At 40.8% G+C, this 15010-nt stretch overlaps 1 protein-coding gene across 3 annotated transcripts in view; it reads left to right on the forward strand.

Moving 5' to 3' along the window:
• SLC25A13 (solute carrier family 25 member 13) overlaps positions 1 to 15010 on the forward strand; it is a 203131-nt gene that overhangs the window by 157488 nt on the left and 30633 nt on the right. For all 3 annotated transcript variants that reach the window (XM_019927669.2, XM_019927678.3, XM_019927685.3), the window contains one exon: positions 14842 to 14982. In XM_019927669.2, the coding sequence (XP_019783228.1) occupies positions 14842 to 14982 (141 nt within the window). The remainder of the gene's footprint in view (positions 1 to 14841; positions 14983 to 15010) is intronic.

Below are 15010 nucleotides of genomic sequence, written 5' to 3' on the forward strand. Positions count from 1 at the left end.
AACACATATGCTCTGGCAATCAAAGTGTGTGAGTCAGAGTGCCTCAAGTGGATTTAAGTCGTACTTTTGTGATCTTTCTCTTCCCAGGGCTTTCTGTGGAGATGTGGCTTCATGGTGTAGTTTTCTTAGGGCAGAATTTTAGTTTCTCTGTGAAAGTCTCTGTGCACATATCCTACTTAATAAATATAGAATGATATGAGACTCAGTCATTAAGTTGAATTTCTGTGAGGTTGCTGCTGTGTAACGTGTCAAGTAGCCATGATTTATTATGTGTTATAATGATGCTATGGAAATAAGGTTATTATTTTTTTAATGCATAACATCATTATAATTTATTTGTAGTTTAATGAAAAGCTAATGGTTAGTTACATTGTTTTCAAATTTGTTATTATTATTTGGAGTATCTCTGGGAGATTTTTTTGCATACCCCCAAAATGTAAGACCATATTGTAAGGGGTTTTTCCCCCCAGTGGTAATATATAGTTTAATAGATGACTTCCAACAAGATTCTAGTGAATTAAATTATCCTTGTTTCATAAGCTTTACATTACTTAAAATACTTTTCATTCATTTCTGTATTTTTACAAACGAAAATAGTGCCAAACATACATATTTTATTTTATTTATTTATTTAATATGTATTTATTTATTTGGTTGCACCGGGTCTTAGCTGTGGCTTGTGGGCTCCTTAGTTGTGGCTCACCAGCTCCTTAGTTATGGCTCACCAGCTCCTTAGTTGCAGCACGTGAGTCCCTTAGTTGCGGTTTGTGGGCTTCTTAGTTGCAGCTTGCTGGCTCCTTAATTGTGGCATGCAAACTCTTAGTTGCAGCATGCATGTGGGGTCTAGTTCCCTGTCCAGGGGTCGAACCCAGGTCCCCTGCATTGGGATCGTGGAGTCTTAACCACTGTGCCATCAGGGAAGTCCCCAAACGTACATATTTTAGTCAAGATCATATAAACATTTTCTGTCTTTCAACATATGTTATAATTGTGATTATTAAGAAAAAAATAACCATATTAAAGCTAGGGTAGAAAACAAAGCAAAAGAAACTGCCCATAATTCTTCAATTCTCATATCATAAGTTTTCTTAATCTGTACTTATGCTTTATCCCTGACTTCCAGCTCTACTGACTGCAAGGCTTAGAGACTATATCAGGTATTATGTATGACTTGTTGTCTTTGTCACATGTGGTCCTGCTTTGCCACTTGAGCTTTTCCTTTGTAACTGTGCTGAAAGCTAATTGTATCCTGGGGACCTTGGGTAAATGTTGACAGAACTGAGACATCTATCAATGTGCAGGACAGGACCCCTGTCTCACTGTTATGCTCTGTATCTAGCCTGTGTCTGACACATGGGAGAGGCTTAAAAATAGTTGTGGAATGAATAAATGCTTGACTAGAAGGTGTTGGTGATGAGGGCAGTAAACGTAGGGTAGTCATTTGATACACTCTGTTGCTGTTACCTTCGTTACAGATGGGCAATGAAGACACAGTGCCTCCAGGGATTGCAGCAGAGCATAGGAATTGATGGACCTTAGGGAATAGCTGTAACATGCCTACATATGTACATACCCAGGATGTTTCACAAGTAATGTTTTCATTGGTCACTCAGGAAAGGAGCCAAAAAGCTTCTATTTATTTTATTTGGCTTCATTTCTAAGAATGGTAAATAAACTAACACACAAATATATGCAGAACCTTAAGAACAGGATGAAGACAAACAACTTGGGGCTCTTGGTATAACTTATTCATTATTGCTTATGGTCTTAGTAGAAAAGATTTTATCGAATGGTTAACGTGAAGTTATGTCAGAATCATGAAGGAATCGTTAAAAGAGTGGCTTTAAAAAAAAGACTAACAACAGTGAGATACCACTATACACCTTTTAGAATGGGTGAAATCCAGAACACTGACGATATCAAAGGCTAGTGAGGATGTGGAGCAACAGGAACTCTCATTTGTTGCTGGTAGGAATGCAAAATGGTGCAGCCACTTTGGAAGACAGTTTGGAAGTTTCTTACAAAACTAAACATACTCTCATAGTAAGATCCAATAATTGCATTCCTTGGTATTTACCCAAAGGAGTTGAAAACTTATGTTTTCAGCAAAAACCTTTACAACTGCTACAAACTGTATGGTTTGAACTATAGGACGTTCTGGAAAAGGCAAAACTGTGGAGACAGCAGAAGGATCAGTTGTTGCCAGGAGTTGGGGGGAGGGAGGGATGAATAGGCAGAGCACAGAGGATTTTTAAGGCAGTGAAAATACTCTATGATATTATAATGATGGTAATATGTTGTTAAACATTTTCCTAAACCCATAGAAGATGCAACTCCAAGAGTGAACCTTAATTAAACTCTGGATTTTGGAGGATTATGAAAATAATTTTGCTCCATCATAATTTGCCCAGTAAGTCTTCTGGGGGATAGGACTAAGGCACTGGGCTGCGATAAGAATTCTGTGGCCTGCCTGCTTCTATGAAAAGTTCTTTCTTCACACTTTTACTTGAACTTGGAGCAAAAATACAAGGTATCTGGTGACAGTAAGGGTTCATAGCACTGGCCTCCCTGGCTAAGGGCTGCCTTTGGTGGCTCAGAAATGTCATCTTACTAGAAGCAAGCCCGTCTCGTGATAGACACTGAGCCAGCCAGATGTCTCTCTTCTGTTTTCCTCCCTTCCCCTTCTTTGTGAAGGTCTCAGAGTTATTTGACTCAACACAGTTCAAACGCTGAACCATCCTTCTGGTTTTCTAATGAATAGGGGAGGGGGTTGTTACGATATGAAGGTATGAACAAAGATTCGGTCACAGCTTTCATACAGTTAAGATCCTTTAGATATTGAAGGTCTGTAAATCATTAAGAAATTCTGGTAGTAGTAGTCAAAATAGACACGTATAACAGGCAGAGCCCAAATGTGAACGTATTTGACAGCTCTGTAACTTAATTACTTTTTAATGTCAGTCGAACAGATTCCACTTTGGTTTCTTGGCCAGGCTTCTGTAGGCCTGTTAAAACCCTATGAAGTTGAAAATTTGAAACTTAGTATTCGTAAAACACGTAAACAGAGTACCCTTTTTCTGTCTTACCATGTAGTTAAGAAATTAAGAATAGGACATTTTATTGTGGTATCTGTCTCAAAAACAGTTAAGTGGTGAGAATCTATTTTCAAAGTTCTGAACAGTCAAGTCACAGATTTTTTTTACTTAAGAGCTTAATTTATACATCAAATCAAAGGAGAAAATCCCATACTGCCTTGTGTTTAGAGGCATGCATTTAGTCAGTTTAACTAGGTGTATTAGTTTTCTAGGGCTGCCATAGCAAAATGCCACAGGCTGCATGGCTTAAACAACAGAAATTTTTTTCCTCACACTTATAGAAGCAGGAAGTCCAAGATCAAGGTGTCTGCAGGTTTGATTTTCTTCTGAAGCCTCTCTCCTTTGCTTGCAGGTGGCCATTTTCTCACTGTGTCCTCACATGGTCACCCCTCAATCTGTGTGTTGTCCTTATCCTGATCTCTTCTTCTTCTAAGGACTCCAGTCATGTTGAATTAGGGCACACCCATATGACCTCGTTTTACCTTAATTACCTCTTTAAAGGCCCTGTCTCCAAATATAGTCACATCAGAAGTACAGGGTTAGGTCTTCAGCATATGAATTTTGGAGGGACACAATTCAGCCCATAACACTAGGGGTTAAGATAAAGATTCTTTTCTCAACTGCAATAAGGACTCAAGTTCTTGACTGAAGCAGGGTGATGACCCCTCGTGAGGGCACTGGGTCTGACACTTTCCCTTCAGAGCTTGATAGAGTGAGTGGCATCTCGGCCTCATGCCCCATTTGCCAGCTTCTCTGTGAGGTTGCTGAGCGCCTGCCTGTCTTCAGTGTTTGTGAACAGTAGCTGAGTGCTGTTGGGCACTGTGTTTTAATTTAATTCACCCACTGGTATTTGCGGAATATCTGTTTTGTACATGTGATCTTTATAGACCATGAGAATACCCGCACTGCGTACAAATTATTTTCATGTCTCCATTTAACATTGGAGTAGAGAGTAAATGGAAAATATGTTGAAGCTTAGATTTCTCAAGAAATCTTTGTTTTCCAATTTATTCAAATATCACATTCCATTATCACTTGAGTATTCATTTTGTATGTAATGTAAATCATTAGACATTTACTAGTGTAGACCTTTTTTTGTAGTTACAATTTTATTTGTATCAAAATAATCAAAATAAAGTACTTGGGTTTTAGTTTAAAAAAAATTAAATTCCATATCTTCATATTAATCTATTTTTGACACATTTAAGCACACATTTTAGAATGTCACTGTGCAATTAGATATTCTTAGCACATGTCACTTGTGAAAAGCACTTTAAATCTAAGTACATTCAATTGAGCATAATTAGAATATCAAGATACATATTCTTCGTATACATTTTGCCACTTAATTTTTTAAGTAGCTATAAGTATCTACCATGTGAATTCAAATTAAAGGGAGGTGATTAAATTACAGTTATAGTTAATGCTTTTAGTTTAAAATATAGCAGGAATAACACTATTTTTAAAAAAATACGCTGCTACGTTTTCTGTGGACAGCAGATTGATGACAGAATGGATTTGTTGTTGTTGTTGTTACATGCAAGACTGTTAGTATTCTCTGCATATTCTCAAGACTGTTGCCGAGAATGGTGGGGGAGGGAGCAGGCGTCATAAGGGCTTTTCCATCTTGTGAGTTCTTTTGACTTGACGGCCCCCCCAGTCCCTAGAAAGAATGTTCGAGGATAGTATCTTGGTTGGTAAAGAAGCATTAGAGAAAGGCTTGTTTAGTTCATAACAGGTGAGAAGAAATGGATTATAGGGAAATATGAACTGGGGTTCCTGAACAGATCTTTTAGATCATGTATTTAGGCTGCTGGTATGTCCCGTGATTGTAATAGTGAGCAGACGGCCTTGGCAAGTCATTTTTAATTTCCATGTAACTTTTTTTTTTTTTTTTGGTGGGGGGCCATGCCACGTGGCTTGTGGATCTTAGTACCGTAGCCAGAGATTGAACCTGGCCCTGGCAGTGAAAGCGCAGACTCCTAACCACTGGACCGCCAGGGAATTCCCTAATCCCATGTAACTTTAAAACTTACTTGTTCACAGTCATTGGACCTAAAGTATGTTAAGATCATTTTTGTGAAGATCACTGTTCTTGGAATACTTAGAGAAATTGGGCAGTACATTAAGATTCTGGATTATGTTGCCTTTCTAAATATTTGATTTCTTGAAATTCTCCTTTTAAGAAAGAAGTATCACTTCCCTCAGTAAAGTTAACTATGCAGAATCAGAAGTGTTAACGATGAAGTTAATCATTACATAATATGGCAAAAGGAATTTGGGTGACAAAAGTGGGAGATAGAGAAGAAAAAAATCAAGCTTACAGAAGCACCTGGGCACTGAGCAAAAGCTATGATAGAAGCCACGTTTCAGGTTCTTTGCAGCCTATCTATCTAGCCCATTAGGGGTATTAGAAGAAAAAACCTATATTTTACTTCAAGCCCTGAAGACCATGTCATGTGAAAAATTCGAGCATTTGGAAAGAGTGATGCTTTGTGTTGATAGAGTGCCATTCACCTGAGAAGCTTGGTGCTCGGACTTCATGCTGACATAGTTGTAGCTTCCACAGCCCTGCTTCCCTTTCCGGTTGCTCTCAGCCCTCCTGGATGCAAAGGTGAATTTATGAAGACCATGGACTTTAGGCAGGACTCACACAGCTAGAACTGTCATATGGAGATGTGCACTTTCATTTGTACTGGTGGCAAGATGAGGTGTCTAGCATCCACTTGGGATAGTTTTAAAGTCCAAATACTAGGACTTGATCTGGAACGTTAAGGGTGATTATGTTACCTTTTCCTTCTAGCGGTCGTATTACCTGGTTAGAAGGAGTGCACGGTGCGTCATTTTCAGCAGTGGGGAATCTTCTGTACTGTATCCTATCTAGTCTCTCTCTCGGTCCCTTTTGTGACTAGCAGTGCACATTTCCAAAGTGGCTTGCCAGTGTCGAGGGCAGCCCACACCTAAATGGAACAGAGATCAGTCCACAAACATGGTGTTGTAAATGATGCGGGTTATCTATCTGGCCGTTGTCATTTTTACCGGAACATGATTATTAACCATTTCTCAGTAACAAATTTTCAGAATTTAAAATACCCACAATTTATTGAATGTCATCTTGAATTTAATTAAATAAAATTGAATGAATTTAAGTTAAATAAAAACCATCTGGTTATGTTGAGCTCTACGACATCACCCATCACTGACTTACGTGAGTTCTTCTTTTTTTTTAATTAATTAATTTATTTATTTTTGGCTGTGTTGGGTCTTTGTTGCTGCACACGGGCTTTCTCTAGTTGCAGCGAGCAGGGGCTACTCTTTGTTGCGGTGCACGGGCTTCTCATTGCGGTGGCTTGTCTTTGTTGTGGAGTGCGGGCTCTAGGTGCGTGGGCTCAGCAGTTGTGGCTTGCAGGCTCTAGAGCACAGGTTCAGTAGTTGTGGTGCATGGGCTTAGTTGCTCCACAGCATGTGGGATCTTCCCGGGCTCGAACCCTTATCGCCTGCATTGGCAGGCAGATTCTTAACCACTGCGCCACCAGAGAAGTGCCACGTGAGTTCTTTTCTTCCTTTTTTTTCCTTTTTTACCTGATATAGCTGCTTCCTACCAGTCTTCAGTGTGACTGTGCTTTCCTCAGAAAGAAAGTTTAATTTGCAAGTTTCTAGGGAAAGAAAAATTTGAAAACTCAATTGTCCTGGCTTTGAAGGAGTTTGCTAAACTAAATTCACCTAAACAGAGTTTCGTCATGTATTTATTAATGGTAATCAGTACTCCTGATTGAGCACTGTGGTGTGCTAGACACTGGAATCAGTGCTTTATATACTTGTTTCCATTTACTCCTCACATAATCCTATAAATAACAGCTAGAATATGGGCTCCCTGAGGGTGGGGATCTTTGTCAGTTTTGTTCACTCCTATATACCTGCCTCTGGAGTTGGCACATTGAAAGCATGAAGAGCATTAATGTCCCTGTGTCCATTTTACAGGTGAAATAAGTTTGGAGTGTGTAGGTTGAGAAGTGTGTCAGAGCCTAGGCTGTCAACCATGGGCCATACTGACTCCCAGCGGTGCCCCCCATTTCTCAAGCAGCTGCTCTGTGTCAGGCACTGTGCTCGCTGTGGTACCTGCTACTTTATTTAGTCCTCACAATGCGTGTGTGAAATGCTTTCATCTCTTTGGTATAAATAAAGAATCTAAGTCTGAAGAATTTGTCCAAGGTCACATACAAGGAAATTATGAAGCCTGAATTAAAATCCAGGTTTCTCCGATTCAGTTGCTCCTATGCTGAACCACTGTGCTATATTTAGGTAAAACCCACACTAGTGTAATTATTTTCTGAGCCTGTTTGAATAAAATGGAAAATAGGTCACTAGCTATACATTTCTGAGTCTGAAATATTCCTCAAGGATTCAGATTTGGCATGACTGGGGGATTTTACCTCCTGTTGGCCGGGCTTCCTCGTGAAAAACTTGATGCGTCTGATGAAAATCAGTGATATTGTACCTGGGAGAAAACCTCTCTTACATATTTCTTGATGGACTCCAGTGTCTCTGAAGCATTTGCATATCTGGATCTTTTCATTTCTCTAGTCTTGGCTAAATTTTAAAAGTTACCGACACTGTAAATGCGTGTTAATGTGGCACAGGACTCTCCACGTGACTTTTTGTTCAGAATATTCCTATCTTCAAACATCTTCATGAAACCTGGTTGGGATTTTATTTAGGAAGACTGCTCTGAATTTTAAATTAGTTTATGAAAAAATTGACACTTTTACAACCTTGGACTATTACATTCATTTATAGGAAATTGACATTTTTTACATTTGCATTTAAAATTAATTTACAGATCAAATGACACCTTTATAACATTGAGTCTCCCAGTTTAAGGACAATACTTGTTTCTCTAGTATTCAATCTGTATGCCCTTTGTATTTTAAAAATCTATATTTTTTTTCATTTCAGTTCTATACATCTCATATTAGGTTATTTCTTGTTAATGCCACTTGTTAAAAAAGAAAAAAGTTAATGTGTAAGGTTTTTTGTTTGATGTAGCAGTTTCATATTTCTCCTCTAAAGATATATAATGTTTTTGAATGTCGGGCTCTGTTTTGTTTTTTTTTTTTAATGCTACAGAATTTTTTGTCACACTGATGCAGGTATTCAATACAAGTAGGCAATAAAATATTCTTGTTCAGTACCTGATAATAGCCTGGGTAAGAGTCCACATGGCGCCAAACTGAATCATTGCTCACCTACAGTCCTGTGCATACAGTCGGCTCTTAATAGAGAACCTAGAGAACCACTGTGGAGCTGCCCATGGCTCTGGGTACCCTGGGGCGGGCACAGATAAAACAGCCTGTTTTAAACACTGTTTAAACACGGGCTGCGTGCTGCATCTAACAGCCTGTTTCGAGTTGAGGGACAGAAGGCATGAGCAATTGCATTGGGCTCATCCTTAGACGTCATTGGCTGCTTCATCCTCTTGTCTGTGTTGCAAATCAGACTGACTTCACCCTAACTTCTACTTGAGAGCCAGAGTATAATTTTACTGTTGCTCCTGAGGGCCCTTTTGTTGTTGATTTGGTTACGCTTCAGAACTTTAGTTGTGGTTCCTTATGCCAAATCCTGATCCATTTGATTCTATTTTCTTTATCTTTGAAGCCTGTATAGTAAGACTAAGACTAATAGTTTCTGCTCTGAAACAAAATCATCCCACAGCTCTGCATGTGTCATTAAAGCAGATCTGCCAGCTTTACAAAACTGTCTTCCACTCTTCCTCTTCCTCCACTCAGAACTTGTGCTGTTTTGCTTAAGCGAAACACAATTATCCCCGGTTCTGTTTATCTTTTCACTCTCCGTAGATCTTTTCTCCTTAATTCCCTAAATTTTCATTCTACTTTGCTTGCTTCCATAAATGACTATCATTCTCTCTTTTCCACTTCCCTGGAGAAATGTGGCTTACAGGAGCTCTCTAATTACTCAGCATCCCATCCCCAATCACAGATCACCCCGTATGCTGGGCTTCACCTCCTCCTTGTGTCAGCAGCCGTTGTTGGCCGCCTTCTCCCTTTGGGAAGCCCCTTTCTTGACTTCTGAGCCTGCATCAGTGTGCACTGTGGTGTATAGCAGAAGACTGTCATCACTTCTTAGGTCTCCACTCTTGCTGTTTTGTCTTCGTCCCACCCCGTGTAAGCTCCCGCCTTCAGTTGGCACATATGTGGGGCGATGCCCTCATCTGCGTCTCAGTCCTTAATTCCCAACTCACCCTTCTATGGCCTTCTGGATGTGTCCTCTCTTTAGGTTCTTTTGTTCCCCCCTTTTACATATATGCAAAAACTCTGTTCCTTTCTTCAACCCTACCCACTCCTTTTGCCCCACATTCAGCATCCAAGCCCTGCTGATCTCTGTTGCATCCGCCCACCCCCTACTTCATTACCAATGTAATTGTTCTAATTCTGGCCTTCTTTCGCTCTCACCTAGTCTGCTAAAACCCTAATTTTTACCCCTGCCCCAGGGCTCTCCCTCCTAATAAACTCTCCCCTCTGCTGCCCGGTCATCCTTCTGAGACATAGATACTAGTCACAGCACCCTCCAGCTCCTGAGCGTCATTTGCCAGCTCTCTTCCCACCACAGGCACACACAGAGGCACTTCCCCGGAAGGCGGCCCCATTCCCGAGTGTAGCATTCCAGGCCTTCCGTGGTTTGGCCCCCGTAGTCTTATTTTTCACCATCCTCCTTCATACCCCTTCCAGGCCATCTGAAGCAATGATTCTTCCATGCTGCCACGATAAGCAGTGGAAATAAATGCTCAGGCTCTGGCATCCAGCAGGTATAGCTTTGAACCCAGGCTCCACCTTCCTAGCTGTGTGACGACCTCAGGCAAGTTACGTAACCTCTTTTCAGCCTTAGTTGCTCACTTATAAAACTGGAATAATATATTACCTACCTTACGACATTATGAGGACCAAAAGAGAAAATCCTTACAGAGCTCTTAGCACGATGCCTGGTACGTAGTAAGTACTCAGTAAATGCTACGGGATGATAATGTTGATCTCATCATAATTATCATTCTAATTAAAATCTCTTTGGGCAGATGTGGTGCTGGGTCTCTTTACCCTCTAAGTGTAGCAAGCTCTTGTCACTGTCGCTTTGTGTCATTCCTTGCCTGGATCACCTAAATCCTAATTGCACTTCAGTCACCAGTTGATGCATAATCTCCCCAGATTATCCAAGTCAGCAGAAATCTCTCCCTCCTTTGAACTGCCATGGCAACGTGTCTGGACTTTAGCTCTTATCTCACTTATCTTTTCTCACGTGCCATTTTTTGTATTCATAAGGAGTCTATTTCTTGGACTCAGTCTTTCCTCTGCTTGCTGGTTGTGTAGCCCTAAGGGTAAGTTGCTGTATTAGTTTGCTAGAGCTGCCATAGCAGATATACCACAGACTGGGTGACCTAACATAGTTTATTTTCTCACATTTCTGGAGGCTGGAAGTCGAAGACCAAGGTGTCAGCAAGGTTGGTTTCTTCTGAGGCTCCTTTTCTTGGCTTGAAGATGGCCGCCTTCTTACTCTGCCTCACATGGTCCTTTCTCTGTATATCTCGGTTTCCTCTAGTTGTAAGGACACCAGTCACGTTGGTTTAGGGCTTACTCATAGGATTTCATTTTACCTTAATTACCTTTTAAAAGGTCCTATCTTCAAATACAGTCACATTCTGAGGTACTGAGGGCTAAGACTTCAGTATATGAATTTCGGTGGAACACAGCGCAGCCCGTAATAGTTGCTTTAATCTTTCTATGCCTCAGTTTCCTCTTATGTAAAATCTGGAAAAACATATGTTTTGAGTAGACTGAAGATATGTATACATGCAAAGCAACACCCTAATAGCCTATGATGGATGCTTAAGGAATATTTATTATCTCTACTCCTGTTTCAAACTCCTTGAGAACAGGAATTCTTTCTCACTCATCTTGTGTCTTTATTGTTGCTAGGACAAACTTTGAACATGATTGCTATAAATATTTGGTGGATAAATATATGAACGAACGATCAAGTAGGAGAAGTGAGCCTGCAATAGGTATATGTGTTTCTCTTTAGATGCATCCAGATAGTGGATAGCAACTAAGATTTCAGTCACAAAGACGATACTGAGAAACCTGAAGACAAGTCAGTCTCCCCACTGTAAACATAATATGCCACACGGAGCCAGTTCCTGTATGGAAAATCGTCACCTGGCCTACTTGTCACAGACTCCAGAAAGTCACAGGGAAATGATTTGTGACAAAATTGCCCACATACAAAAAGCAGTGTCTTCACACAGCCAGAGCCTTCAAGTGATGAGGGACACAGAGACGTCACGTGCACAATAGGTGTTCCTGTCCACTGTCTGCAGATTCAGCTCTCTTTGATCTCTGCAGAGGAGGGACGTGGGTAAGGTACTGTGAATGGATAATAGACCAGGAGACTGAAGAGCAGCAGTAGTGCACTGCTCAGCGATCAAGTCACGATGGTGCCCAGACATCATGCATCTGATGATAAGCATCTTCTCTTGGTGCCTTGGAGTCTCTCATTTCCTTCCAGCTTGACTCCAAAGAGCCGATTCATCTTCAGCCCCTCTCCAATGTGCCACTTTGAGTCTGTAGGTTCTTTCTTTCTGAGCCCACCAGAGGTAACTAGTGCGACATTATTTTTTTCGTAGTATCACTGCACTCTTTCTTCCCACTGCCTCTGTTCCCTGCAGCTCTCTGAAGGGAACTTTTGCCTCATCCTTAGTGATTAGACAGACTTCACTGTGCGATGCTAAAAGATTGGTATCTGTCAATTGGCTTGGAGTCAAGGGAGTTGAGTATAATTTCTTGTTTTATTGTATATAATATTAACTTTTGTGGGTATTAGTTATGATATCAGATAATGAATAAGATAGCAATTCTATACCTAACAATCATACCCTTTAATAATGTTACCACTTGGAGATGTATAAAAGGTTTGTTACGAGGTCAGATGTAAAACATACAAATGTTACCCTCTGAAAGAATGTAGAAAACTAGAATTAGAAATCACAGCTTTAAGCCCTTTAAGCAGCCTCTCAGAGTTGAAAGGCAGCCTAGAGACGATGCAGTGAAGTAAAATGATTCTCAACTCTCACCACACGTTTTAATCACATAGGAAGGGGCAAATGTAGAAATCTTATTTATCAGGAGTAAGATCTAGAAGTCACTATGTTTGAAAAGCTCTGCAAGCAGTTGTAACATGCCACCAGGGAGGAGAGCCATCAGTTTAGGAGCTAGAGGAGAGGAAACCAATGTGTTTGAGCCCCGTGCTGGCTGCTGTGCATTGGCCGTCTCTTTGATCCTCGTAACAAGTGAGATGGTACGACCAGTAGTGACTGAGGATCACTTGTCACATGTGATACTCAACTGCCCCTTAGCTGCTGTTGGCAGCACTTGGTGAGTGTGCGTTGCATTCCTGTTCTGTTCTTCAAGAAGATCCATATATGTTTACGCTGACTGCTCGCCATTCTACCCGTGGTAGACACGGTCTTACCCACTTTTGAGCTTTTAAAAGTCAGCCTCAGGTTAATTCCAACTCAGCGAATCTTTCCCAGCCCTTCTGCCCCATGAAACAATTTTTAAAATTGTATTCATTTTCACAACATGAGAACTCAGGTCCAGAAGCACAGACATAATCCTTACTGTACCCTCAGTGCTGTTACTAGGCCAGGGCCTTTTCATCTCTTCATTATGGCTCCCATCAGCAACCCCCCCCCCCGTGTCGCTTGGAAAGACGCAGGTGCCAACTCACAAAATACTCAAGGGCTGCAGGGGTTGGTCTTCCCACCTGCCTGTGGGTCACAGCAGCCTGGGAGCAAAGCATGGCTCTTCTGAGCCCTGGGAGCAGTGGAAGCAGAATGGCTTCGTGTGGACCAGAAGAACACACCAGCCTCCCCTTCCCACTTTAGAAGGGCCTTTTGTGGGCCTTTTCGTGAATACAACCCAGGTTTTTCCTACCACTTCTGTAGAGTCACTCAGGAGAGATGAAGGTGATGGGTGAAACATGATTTAAGCAAGTACAGAGAGGGAGTCTGTGGCAGTCTAAACACAGGGGAATACTGCCTTCTCCATAGTTTGAATGTGTGGAGAGAGAGAAAATCCTAGTCTGTTTTTAGGAACAAATGTGTATTGACTAAGGTATCAATTTGGTAAAAATGGAAAAACGATTTGATTGAGAGAGTTAAAAGGATGAACATTTTTCTTTGTTTTTTTTTGGTTAACGTTGCTTCTCATATTAGATAAAAATGAATACTGCTACATGACTTCTTTATAGAAGTAACACATGATCTATGCAGAAGAAACAAAAAACACAGCAGAAAAGAAATCTGTAACCCTACCACCTCAAAAGCACTACATTGGTGTCTCTCTTCTACATGATGGTCAGGGATAGCAGCGGGAGAGGCGTACGTGCATTTACGCATCTGAGAGTTTTTACTTCACGATGTGTATTGACCATTTCCCACCTTATTTTTATTGGCTGCATAATATCTCATTTCAGGAGCATACTCAAATGCATTTAATCTATCCCTTCCCAGTGCATGTTTATGTTTCTAATTTTTATTTCCAGGTATTAAACTGTACTTTAAAGACCATCCTTACAGCTGGTTTTGATTAGCACAAGCCATTTTGTGAAGGCACGCACGTTGGTTGATAGGATCAGAGGATCTGGCGAGAAGTAGTTTGGTATGATATTGACCCAAATTGTGCATGTTACCATGATAGCATCTGCTAAGCTGTCAATGTCAGCACCATGTCTGTGGTCTGGTTCGGTGACGTCGCTGTATAATGAAGATTCTGAAGTACGTTCTGTGTCAGCCTTAGTTTAGATGATATAAAAATATATTTGAGACAAGGAATAACAAGTTGAAGTACAGTAAGAATGTAATTGCTTATAATAAATATAGGCTTAGCTTCAAAATAGCTAGCTTAAAATTCCCCTTACAGTGTGCACTTTAGAGATTTCCACTGATGATCTTAGAGGTGAGGCTCCCAGCCATTTGCTGGAATGAACACACATTGTTCACAGTTTGGGCTGTAATTGATTTAATGCATATTTTTACTACTTTGACATTTATCTTGTATGAAAAGAGCAATTCTATACACAGATAATATGTAAATATAATACGTAAGTCCATAAAACGGTGTTTGATGAGCGATCTGATTTTTTAAGAGAAGAAAAAGTAGCTTTCATCTAAGTTTGCATGTCCTCTGGCAGTTGTTGGAATATTGACAGAGTTATGAAGTACATCATGCGAGAGCCTGTGTCCTCTCTGCCCCCCTCCTGTTCTGACAGGCAGATTCGTGTCTCTTTATTTGGATACCACTTGACTTTCATGTTATGGCTGCCTTTGTGTGCTTGGCTTTGAGTCCTGTGGCGGCGGTTGATTGTGCTTCAAGGAATGTTTGTCATTTTCGTGTGAGGACTTGGGTGAGGCCAACAGAAGCCTCTCCGTGTTGGGCCAAGTCTCTGGTCTTTGCTCTCTTTCACCCTCCACATGAAGGAAATAGAGCCTGATCCAAGTCCTCCCAGGCAGTAACTATGTTTTGATTCAAACTCATAATCACTGTTTTAATTGATGGGACAAGGATTGAAACTACAGTCTGTTGAGAATAGAATATTCTGAGCTCCTTTGAAGAGAATCACTCATCTCTTACTGAACCACCCCGCGTTATACTAAATCTTTTCTTTTTCTCCCTTTTAGGCAGGAGGCTCCCAGGTGATTTTCACAAATCCTTTGGAAATTGTCAAGATCCGTTTGCAGGTGGCTGGAGAGATCACCACTGGTCCCCGAGTCAGTGCTCTGTCTGTCCTAAGGGACCTGGGCTTCTTTGGGATCTACAAGGTAACTCTTTTCAGTCATTTATTTGAGT

The sequence above is a fragment of the Tursiops truncatus genome, chromosome 9 (genome assembly GCF_011762595.2).
Source record: "Tursiops truncatus isolate mTurTru1 chromosome 9, mTurTru1.mat.Y, whole genome shotgun sequence".
NCBI classification, from domain to species: Eukaryota; Metazoa; Chordata; class Mammalia; order Artiodactyla; family Delphinidae; genus Tursiops; species Tursiops truncatus.